The 11,233-nt window shown below is 53.7% G+C and overlaps 1 protein-coding gene across 1 annotated transcript in view; it reads left to right on the forward strand.

Annotated features, from left to right (window-relative positions):
* GMPR (guanosine monophosphate reductase) overlaps window positions 1–8,687 on the forward strand; it is a 43,720-nt gene extending 35,033 nt beyond the window's left edge. The window contains exons 7-9 of the mRNA XM_027040343.2: window positions 2,415–2,457; window positions 4,671–4,830; window positions 8,213–8,687. Coding sequence (XP_026896144.1) covers window positions 2,415–2,457; window positions 4,671–4,830; window positions 8,213–8,393 — 384 coding nt within the window. The 3' untranslated portion in view covers window positions 8,394–8,687. The remainder of the gene's footprint in view (window positions 1–2,414; window positions 2,458–4,670; window positions 4,831–8,212) is intronic.
* The last annotated feature ends 2,546 nt before the right edge of the window (window positions 8,688–11,233 follow it).

Below are 11,233 nucleotides of genomic sequence, written 5' to 3' on the forward strand. Positions count from 1 at the left end.
GCGACTCACAAGCAAGTGAGTACAAGACTTGGGGAGTGTGCGTGTGTGTGTGTGTGTGGTGCTGTAAGTCAGATAACGTCCAGCTTCATGGGAACATGAATTTGTTTACTCTTCTGAGGTCATAAGTTTGAAACCCTGTCATGTGAAACTGGTTTTGATAACGAGATAAAGCACTTAAAAATCGGCAGGACGAGCAAAGGGCATACAGGGGGCTTGTACCTTTGATAGAGAAAGTAGACATGCTGAAGTTTGGAAGTACCGACACGAGGTACAATCCCAAGTCCTGTCACTGTCTTCGCACGGACGGCTTGGCCACGTCACTTCCACAGAGACACTACTTCCGAAATGACCATTCGTTCCTCAGCACCCTGTGGCCCTCTGGGATCAGAGAAGCTGCTCGTGAATACAGGCATACCTTGTTTATTGCACCAAGCTTCGGTGCTCTTCTTAGATACCACGTTTGTTTATTTGTTTTTTGTTTTGTTTTGTTTTTACAAATTGAAGGTTTATGGCAACCCGCCAATGGGCGAGTATGTTGGCACCATTTGTCCAATGGCATCTGCCTGCTTTGCGTCTCTGTGCCGCCTTTTGGTTCATTCTCCCCGAATGTCAAACTTTTTCATTATTATATTTGTGTCTGATCTGTGATCAGCGGTCCCGGCTTGCCGAGAAAGCTCAGGGGATGTTTAGCGTTTTTTAGCAATAAAATACATTTTAATGAAGGTGTGCACCTTTTTTTGAGAATGTAGGGCTGTTGCACAGTTGGTAGACTACAGGGCACCGTACGTGTAGCTGTTCTACGCACTGAGAAACCAAAAAACTCACTGGACTTGCTTTGTTGGGGTATTCGCTTTACTGCAGCGGTCTGGAACTCAAAGCAGCAATGTTTCCGAGGTGTGCCTGTAACGGACTTGACTGAGGAAGCATTTGTACTCGGTAAAGATTCGTAAAGAAACAAGACAAGCTTTCCACACCTACCTTTTGATCCAACTGCAAAGAAGTAATGAAGCAGAAATGGAGTTCTAGTTCCTAGAGGAACTTAAAAAAGGGGGGAATTCAGGGGGCGCCTGGGTGGCTCAGTCAGTTAAGCGTCCAACTTCTGCTCAGGTCATGATCTCGCGGTTTGTGAGTTCGAGCCCCACGTCGGGCTCTGTGCTGACAGCTCAGCCTGGAGCCTGCTTCGGATTCTGTGTCTCCCTCTCTCCCTGCCCCTCCTCTGCTCACACTGTGTGTGTGTGTGTGTGTGTGTGTGTGTGTCAAAAAAAATAATAAAAATAATAAAACATTAAAAAAAAGGGGGGGTGGGAATTGAGTCACAGAGACACCATGCTCTCCGTTGGAGGCGCTGTTCATGAAGTGGTTCATCTCCGTTCACTAGATGCCCCCCAACCCCGGGGGCGCACACACCTTCCCGCCAGTTGTGACCTAAGGTGGCCTGGGCAGCCTGTGTTTTCTGTGTCCTTCCCAAGGCTGGCGTGACGCCTTTGCGGGCGGGTCCCGCCTCCCGGCTCTGACCTTAGGGCTTGGCTGTCACACCAGCCCTCGGCACGGGCCTGCCCCTGCTGCCCCTGGGCCTTTGCTTCTTTGCCTCTCGTTCTGTGGGGTCTGGCTGCAACTCCTGGCCACCCTCGCCGTCCTCCTTGGACTCCTGCATTGAAGAGCAGGCAGCAGCCTGTGTCTGTAGGGACGCGCCTTGGGCTCTGCGTCCTGGAAGCCTCGCACTGCGTTGCTGGTGTGTAAACATAACCCCCGTGGCTGGACCTGCCGGGCGGCCCTAGGTGACCGTCCCGCAGGCATTAGCCCCAGGCGTGTGCCCTCCGTGGGTGGCGAGGGGGATCCAGGGTGCATGTTTGATTGTAAATTAACTGGGCACGATTCGTGAAGATGAGCGGGAGGTGCGTGGAGCGGCTGGAATCACGCAGGAGCTAACTCAGTGTCCTTTCCCTGGCTCTTCAAATAATCCCGCTCTTGTCCTAAATAAACCTCACCTCTCACCAGGCAGGAGGGAAAGGTGACTGCTTGGATGAGCAATGAATTCAGAAGGCCCAGGCCCGGCGTGTTGTGTGAGGGGCTGGCGGGGGGGGGGGGGGGGGGGCGAGGTCTCAGAGCAGCTCCTGCCCAGTGCTTCCAGGGCAAGGCAGACCCCGAGGGGTAACACGGCAGGGTTTTGCTGGGGGGGGGGGGGGGGACGGAAGGTGCAAACAGAAGGTGCAAACGGGAGCAAACTGAGTCAGAACACGGTAACCCGGGAGTGCTGGGTCGGGCTCTGAGGGTCGCTGATTTTGGCTGGGGGCTTGCCCTTGGCTGGGGGTGCGCCCGGATATCACCTCCGGATGACCGAGTCACCCCAGGGGAGGGAACATCCTGGCTGAACACCCGGCTGACGCCCTCTCCTTGCTTTTTCCTCTTCGAAGGATGGAGGCTGCACTTGTCCAGGAGATGTCGCCAAAGCCTTTGGTAAGGGGACAGGGAGGGAGGGCAGGGAGCTCCCCCAGAGCCTCTGATGGGAAGCTGAATGAAGAGGCGGGGCGTGTTGGGGAAATTCTGAGCCTGTGCTGAGTTTCCTATCCCTGGATTTCGGCCCCGATTGGCCACAATCCCCATGTGGGCTTGGTTCTGGTTGGTGGCTGAGCAGACCCAGCTGGCATCCTGGGGTATAGACGCGGGTGACATCCTTACAAGCCAGGTGTAGAAGGCTCAGGGTGCCGGGGAAGAAGCCAGTATCGGGCCCAGAGTGACCTCAGGGAGGGTCTCCAGGACTGAAGTAGGGGGAATCTTTTGGGACGGACCAGAGCCCCCCCCCCGCCCCCACCCCAGCACTTTGTCCCCAGAGGCCGAGGCGCCTGTTTCCCAGCAGGGGGCAGCCGGGGCCACCTGGCTTTTCCTTGGGAAAGCAATAGGCAGGCAGCGCCTCCCGGTGCTGTGCCCTCCGTTCGCCACTTACCCGTGGCCAACTACGTCTGTCAGTCAGAGCTGGTTCATCAAGCGTGTTGGTTATGGAAGGGAACCTAGGGGGCATCTCTGTGTAATCCAGGGTGCCTACTTGATAGTTGAGGCCGAGGCCCTGAGAAGTGAGTGACGAGGTCGGGGTCCCACAGGCCGCTGCAGAGCAGGGAGAGTCAGGACCCCCCCTACACTTCTGGGCTCACCCCTGTTAGCCAAAGACGTTTTTGTTACTGATTTTTGCACTCAATGTACTTGCTGCCTGGGTGCTCCGGCTTGGGCTCCCCACACAGAGTAGGAGCTGGCACTCCTGGTCGGTAAGTGACTGGTCGTTAAGAAGATGCCCGGTGGATAACAGTTCCTGGTTTGGGGGGTCCCCTCTGGTGGTCAGTGGGAGGCCTGGCTGGATGCTAGTTTTCCTCTGCCCCCTTAAGGTCACGGCAGGAGGGGCCAAGGATCCAGCATTCAGGTTAGGGACCCTGGAGTGAAGGACCTGTAAGTCTTGCCACCAGGTAGAAGGGGCCCGTTGTGTGCAGCTTGTCTGATGTCAGGCCAGGGGGCCAGCCCTGCAGGGCCTGGTTCTCTGAGACGCTGAACAGAAGGCCCCGGCCTGCCTAATGCAGATCCCACAGTCCTCCCGTAAATGTGCCCATGACCCCATGGAAGAGGTCAGACCACTTTTCAGGGGTTCCTATGCTTGCTGCTCCTCCTTGCCCTTTATCCTAATTACTGAATCCATCTGAACCCTGATGTCATCGTGTTCTGGATGTAAACCCTCCATAGGCCTCAGAAGTTCATAGTCAGTGGAGATACTGCACAGCCATCCGGAAACGGAATGGGGAACGGTGAGATTTCTAGTTCTTCGACATACGCCTTTTCCTTTCTTGACTAGTTACTGTAGGTCGACTGTGTGCCGTGTCCTGTGATAAACACTGGAGAGGCAGCTTCGGTGTTGTACGTGTGTAGTATTTAGGTTTCTTTTTTTTTTTTCTTTCAAGTTTTTTTTTAAACATTTATTTATTATTGAGAGACAGGGAGAGACAGAGCATGAGCAGGGGAGGGGCCGAGAGACAGGGAGACACAGAATCCGAAGCATGTTCCAGGCTCTGAGCTGTCAGCACAGAGCCCGATGCGGGGCTCGAACCCACAAACCACGAGATCATGACCTAAGCCGAAGTCAGACACTTAACTGACAGAGCCACCCAGGAGCCCCAGGTTTCTCTTCTTAATACCCCGTCTCCAGGGTAGGAGTTTCAGTCTGTTCCTGAGGTCTTTTGTGATCGACACAGGCAGAGTGTGAGAGTGCTGATGGCCCAGGGTAGACCAGATGTCTGTTGGGAACACCAGAGGAGTGACTGTGGAGGAGGAGATTAGGCAACATGCTGGAGAAAATGCTGCCCCATTCTCAAGGCTGCTCTGATGACCGGACTTAGACCTCTGCTTGGAAGGTGGTCAAGTTGACCGTCAGTTACCATCAAGGATTTTCTAGTGCGTTAGCCCCCGATCATCAGTGGTGGGCAGCATTTCTCTCTCTGGGTGTCCAGTGCCCATCTTCACTTCTTAACTTTCTCCAAAAAGGGAGAGGTTGAACTCTCCACTTGATTATCGCTAGGAGCAAAGGAAGGGTGAGTTGGAGCGGCACATAGATCCTTCTAGAGCCGATTTTCTCTGAGTGGTTCTCTCTGAGCTCTTCTGCCTTCTTCTTGTCCTCACTGCTGGGAGTTTAGGGGCCGGAGCTGATTTTGTCATGCTGGGAGGGATGTTTTCGGGCCACACTGAGTGTGCTGGAGAGGTGATTGAGAAGAACGGGCAGAAACTCAAGCTCTTCTACGGGATGAGCTCCGAAACCGCGATGAAGAAACACGCAGGAGGGGTCGCCGAATACAGGTAAGGGGAAGCGCCAGCGCCCTGCCCTCTGTGGCTGAGGCCTCACATTTACAGAAACAGGACGGAAGCAGGTCTCGCATATCAGTTCTGTTGATACTGATGGGCCGTGGGAGGGAGCTAGAGAATGTACCCTGCTTCTTTCTAAACAGTCCCAGTTTTTATCCATCCAGCATTTGCTGTGTTGGGGGCCCTCCAAAGGACGTGCAAAGCAGAAGTCTCTTGGCACGGGGGGCGGGAAATGTGACAAGGGGGCGACCAGTCTGGGAGGTGACACTCCAGATTTCCAGGGGATAGGCAGGAATGTGTTTGCCCTGTCCTTCCGATTGGGCCTTTGCTCGGCCAGCCCTGTAACTGCCAGTCTCTCGCCTGGAATGAGTTCAGGCTGCAAGCACTGGGTTTCCCGTTGCTTGTGAAACAGGTGTGGTGCACGGCGTTGCATGGAGGTCAGGCCTTTCCGGAAGGGTGCCGTGTTTCCCCTGCAGTGGGACCGTCCACAGCCTCCACGCTCTGATGGTTGACACAGGCAGCATTTTTAGCCATTTAATTGTGTCGCTCCCCGCAGAAGGCACGCTGACTCCTGCCTTTTTGTTTTACAAATCCACGATCCCAAGAGATAACCTGGCTATTTTCTGTGTCGCCTCCATATTACGTGTCTGCATGTGTGTTTTAAGAGCCTTAGGACAGCACATAATCATTGCCTGGCCCTGTTCCATAGAAGCTGCTATTACTTCTCGTTGGCATCAGCCTGACGACAAGTCCCACTAAGCGGACAGGACAGAAGGTCTTGCATCCATGGAAACTCAAGCCCTCGCTGCTGGACACCCTCCATTTCTTACGTTCAGCCCATACTTGAAAGCTTCTCTAGAGAATCTGGGGTGCAGAGGTGTTGTGGGAGAGTGCGATCGAGCCAGAGGGAAGATCCCAGAACCCCGCTGAGATTCATGGGCGGGCAGGTGGGAGGTGTGGGGGACTCCGCCAGAGTTCCGCGCTTCTGTGGGATCCTGGCGGACTGATGTCCATTCCCATTCTCTCCAGTCTTTTTCTCCTTTGGAAGAGGAAACTCCATCACGATGATGTTGCAGCCTAGGGAAGGCAGGGTGGGGAACAGGAATAGGGGACCACTCTTCTACCATCATCCTGGAAACTTGGGTTAGAACAGGAGGACGCTGTCCCTCCCACGTGGTGCCTGATGGGAGAGGTGGCATGGTTCGTGAGGGTGGGCAGGGTGAGGATTACTGCCTCGGTGGCACCCCGGACCTCTGGCCCAGAAGCTTCACGCTTTACCAGCAACCACCCTCCCTACCCAGGGGCCTGTGCGGTGTCTGCTGGGTGCTGGTATGTTAAGCGGAGCCATTGTGGTTCGGCAACAGCTAGACGCTTCACCTGGAGTACATTTATTGCCCTCTCACTGTTGCATCCGTTTTGGGTTCCAAGGAAAGTAGACAGGGAAGGGCAGACCAGGTTATAGCACACACGGAAGCCAAGGAGCCGAAAGAAAAAGCCATCTGTAATTTCAGCAGGGTTTAGGCAAAACGAAAATAGAAGACTCCAGCATATCAAGACTGTTCTGGAAGCCGATTAGACAAGAAAGGGAAGTGCCGAAGGAATTAGAACCTCAATCTGGAGGCAGCCTGGGCCCTGCAGGCTGCATCTGTTTTTTTCCGTCTCTCTCTGTCTCTCTGCCTCCCTCCCTCTTTCTTTCTCTTTTTTTCCCCGGCAGTTTACAGTCTTCTCACAAGAATGGTCCCCTTTGACGTTGTATTTAATTAAGGTAGAGCTGTTTATGCCTTGCTGCTTCCTTCCCAGCCATTAACCATTTAGTCCTCACGCTGTCCCTGGGAGACAGATCAAAGTACCTCCGTTTTACGGATGAGAAGACTTGGGCTTCAGCAATAAGTGACTTGCACAAGGTGCCATCACCAGGTAGCAGAGAAGCAACGATGAGAGTCTGGATGATTTCCAGCAAGCCCCGGGCAGGCCATGGAAATCTCTTGTAAAAAGCAAAATGGCAGTCACTGTGGGCGCATGGGCAGAGATGTTGGTCCCTGGTCACAGAGCGTGGTGATGTGAATCGTCTTGGGAGTGGCCAGTGACGGGCTCCGAGAGCTTGGTGCTCTGAACCAGCCCTGAGGCCAGCTTGGTCTAGTCAGTGGTTTAAGCGGGTAGATTTCATTGCACTTAAGGGTAGCCTTCGATGTGTGGATTTCAGCGCAACAAGAGTTAATGCTGTTTTGAAATCCTAGGTAATGAATTTCTGATTGAGAGATACTATCTTTTCTAGTTGAAGAGACCAGGAAAGAAGAGTCCACCGTTTGGTTAATTGTCAGAATTTCCAGATTGCCCAAGCCTTACATGAAGGCTAGAGTTTTGCATAGATTGGAGATTTCCTTCTTGTAATGCCCCTCCAGAAGCAAGTCTGGACTGTATGTCCATGCAGCCTAACAGGGCTTGAGTTGTCCATTTTGTGGATCTTCCTTGACTTATGGGGCTATGTCCTGATAAACCCATCTTAAGGTAAAAATATCGTAAACTGAAACCCATTTAATACACCTAGCCCATCGGACGTCGTAGCTCAGCCTAGCCCACCTTATGTGTGCTCAGAACACTCATGTTAGCGTTCAGTTGGGTAGAATCTTCTAACACGAGGCCTTTTTAATAAGGAAGTGTTGAATGTCTCGTGTCATTTGTCAAATACCCTACTGCAAAACAGTATATATAGGTCATACGGGTGCAGGGTGGTTGGTCACTGTATTGGGACCGTTCACCCCTCACGATCCCGGGGCTGACGTAGCTGCGGCCATCAGTGGCCTGCATCACAGGTGAGGATTGTCCAAGTCCGGAATGTGACGTATGGTTTCTGCTGAGTGCGCATTGCTTTCGCACCATGGCAGAGTCAAACCGTGGTACGTGGGAGACTGCATGCATATCTCCTTCACCTCTTAAATTGTAGGCAGTTGGTGGGGAGGCTGCTCAAGAGGTAATCCACCACGTCTGTTCTTCCCCTTGGGCATGTGGGGCTCGGGGTCAACTGGACGCCGGTGTAGGGATTAAGGAGGAGTAGCAAGGAGCAGAGTGGAGGCTACTGCCGAGAAGGTCACTTCTTCCAAGGCTGCTGATGAGGACTTTCCTTTTGCAGACGCTCCCGGTGGCCAGCAGTGAGGCTGTGCGTGTCGCATGGGAGGCACGCATTCATCTGAGATGCTGGTGTGGCCGGCTCGGCATTTGTAGCAAATGTGGGACTGGGGTCAGAGGGTGTGGCACGGAGCTACCTGAGTGCCTTGGGGGCTGTGTCAAGTGCTAAAGCTGGGAGTAATTACAGCTGGGTTCTTACGGGGGGGTAGGAAACAACCGATTAGAAAGAAAAGCTTCCTTTTTCTTCCAGAGCTTCCGAGGGCAAGACCGTGGAAGTGCCTTACAAAGGGGATGTAGAAAACACTATTCTGGATATTCTTGGGGGACTGAGGTCCACGTGCACTTACGTGGGGGCCGCCAAACTCAAGGAGCTCAGCAGGAGGGCGACGTTCATCCGGGTGACGCAACAGCACAACACGGTGTTCAGCTAACCTTGAGGATGCGGTGACTTCTGGCTCACGGGAGCTTCCACGCACACCTGCTCTCCCACCTCCTCCTGCGACATCAGAGATTCTGGCTGCTCCTGAATGTTGGACTCCTGCCTCCTGCTCCCCCACCTGCCGTCCGGAGGCTTTGGGGCTCCCCTAGTGCCTTCCGGGGCCCCGGAAGCAGGGCGCTGACCGGGTCTGTGGTCAGAGCCCAGCTGCCTGGAACTCATAACCTCATTGTTCAACTCCCCTTTTCCTTCCTTCCTTCCTTCCTTTTTTAAAGAAAAATGGTTTCACTTTAATATAATGCAATTATCTTAAGACTTGGAGTGCTGGAGTTTGCCTTTGCAGGAAGCAGGTTGTCAAGGGAGCTGGGGGTTTTCTACCTACTTCCCATGCTTAGCTCTTAGCAGTCACAGAGGGGAGGCGAAGGGAGGGGAGGGGAGGGGAGGGCATGGGAGGGGAGCGCGGCCAGGCCTGTCAGGGTAACCCTCCAACCCCCCTCTGCTTTCGGTTGCTGGAAAAGAACCAAAAGCACCCGACCGGAACTTGGAGACTTGGCTTCGTGCAGATACTCATGAGGCATGGCGGCATGTTTTCACCACCTGCGTTACACGTGCCTTCTGGGAACAGGTATCTGTCACCATAAGGTCGATGCTGCTTTGAGGACACTGTCCCTGTCCCAGTTTTTCATTGCGTTTTGTTTTCCCTTCATCTCCTCCCTCCTCCGTCTCAACCTGTCAGGCTGGCCTCTCTCTTAGGTCGTAAGTTATTTTGGAGCTCCGTGGGATGTTTGGTGGAAAGGTCACCCACCAAAACCTGGGCAAGTGGAATCCCATTGAAAGACCGCAAACACCTTGACCTGTGGCTTCCCAAAAGTCATTGACTTCAATTAGGAGTGAGAATTATTCCCTTCTCGGGGCCATCGATATTCTCAAGAAAGGTATTATTGTAAAGTGGTCAGTTCACTGGTGACAATGGTATTTTCTGGGAGAAAGGACCCGGGCCTTGGAGGAGTGTCCACTATGGCACTTGAAACTGTGAACGTGGATTTGTTAACAGTGGCCACTTCTTTTGAGGCATTGCTTGAGGATTAAGACTGGAAAGTATACGCAGACCAGGATGTTTTACTTTTTCTTTTAAACAAGGTTTAGAGAAGCAGACGCGAGAGTGCATTTTCCTTTAAAAAATTAAGTGACTCTCCTGGAATAGAGAAGGATCACACAGTGCTACCGTGGTAAGGATCCCGATGTCCACGGTGACGGACACCATACAAAGAATCCATCGAAACCATAATGTTCCAGGAAACTATCCATCCGTTTGTAGTTTTCTAAGAACGCATTGATGGGTTCAGCACCTTCAACGCTGTTGTAAAACTTTTCGCCCCTGACTCCATTAGGAATAGTTATTGTACTTGTGGAAACGTGAATTGGCTACACGTTTGAGATGAGGAGGGTCCGGAGGCTGTTTCAACATAGAGCAAGATGTGGGGTTTTGCTGGAGGCACCCCCATGTTTTCCGTTTGCTTGTCTGAGGTTTGAGTCCCACACTGTTCCTGTGGAAGATGGTTTCTACTCAAGCTCGTGAGTTTAAGAGATTCTCTGTTGCAATAAAGGAGAGAAGTAAAAGAAGGGAGATCTTAAAGAAATCCATGCAAGATGTACTAGCGGTAGTAAGGGAACTTTCTGGGCACCCCTTGCTTAGCCTGGGCTCACCGCTGTCCCCCTCTTACATCCGGCTGCGGTGCTACACGCAGAGGGGTCTGGGACCGGGATGCCCATCAACCCAGTACGGGCTGTGGTCTTTACAGAGACCTGTGCCTGCCTTATCCATCTTGTGTAAAGATTTTGTACCCTCTCTGCTCTTGGTTTCCACCTGCTGGAGGCAGGTCCCTTGCTGAGCTAGTGTTGAGGGAAGCGAATCACCCGGAAGCAGAGATTTTGCAAAAAGCTCCTCGAAGGCCCCGTCGTGCTTTGCCTTCGTACGTGCATCTCTGCCTCCAGTAGCGCTGGGCCCCGGGGAGCCCCGGATGGGGTATCAGGTGCGGCGCTGGGTGCCCGAGTGTTCAACCGCCGCCCCCAGGCCTTCCGGTGCAGGAGTGGGTGCCGGAAGGTGTCCGCGAGTGAGACGCCGTTCACCAGGGGCCGTTCCTACTATGCACCTGGTGGTTTCGAGGCCCGTCCCATTGCCGCACGTGACACCGCTTTTCCCCTCGTGTGAACATTGGAGCCAAGTCTGTAGCCACTGGGCCTCAACCTCTCAGAACCGTAAGCATCGAGTATTACATCAGCGGGGAAGGCGGTGATTCAGGCTGCTTTCCCCAGACTTGCCCGTAGCACGTGGCACGTCCGTCCAGACCGCCCTGGAGGGAGGGGCAGGACCCCCTCGTGGGTTGCAAGGTCCCCCGGATCCCCACCCCCTCGCCCCGGTGCCGTGCATACTCTTTTCAGCGCTAATGCTCACAGCTCATCGGGGCCTCAATGACAAGTCCCCAGAGGAGAGTCTTGGCGAGCTCCCCGCCCCCAAACATCTAACCAGGAAGACAGCAAGAGGAAAGGGGTCACCAGCTCCTCCCTGGGCTCAGTGAGAACCCTGAATTTAGCACTGAGAACTCCCTTCCGTCTCTGCAGAAGGATTTGATAGCCACACGTGCAGATGGGGGGCGGGGGGGGGGGGGGCGCCGCCGCCTGCATGGGTCCCCGGGGAGTTAGTTTCTGGGGTAACTAAGCCGCATCTCCCTGAGAGCGGACACAGGGGAAACCTACCGAGCAGCGCTCTTGAGACAAATGGGGGCTCCTTTTCCGCATGCCAGGAGGTCCCCCTGGCTTGCTGAGTTTTTTTTT

Source organism: Acinonyx jubatus, chromosome B2 (assembly GCF_027475565.1).
Source record: "Acinonyx jubatus isolate Ajub_Pintada_27869175 chromosome B2, VMU_Ajub_asm_v1.0, whole genome shotgun sequence".
Lineage (NCBI taxonomy): Eukaryota > Metazoa > Chordata > Mammalia > Carnivora > Felidae > Acinonyx > Acinonyx jubatus.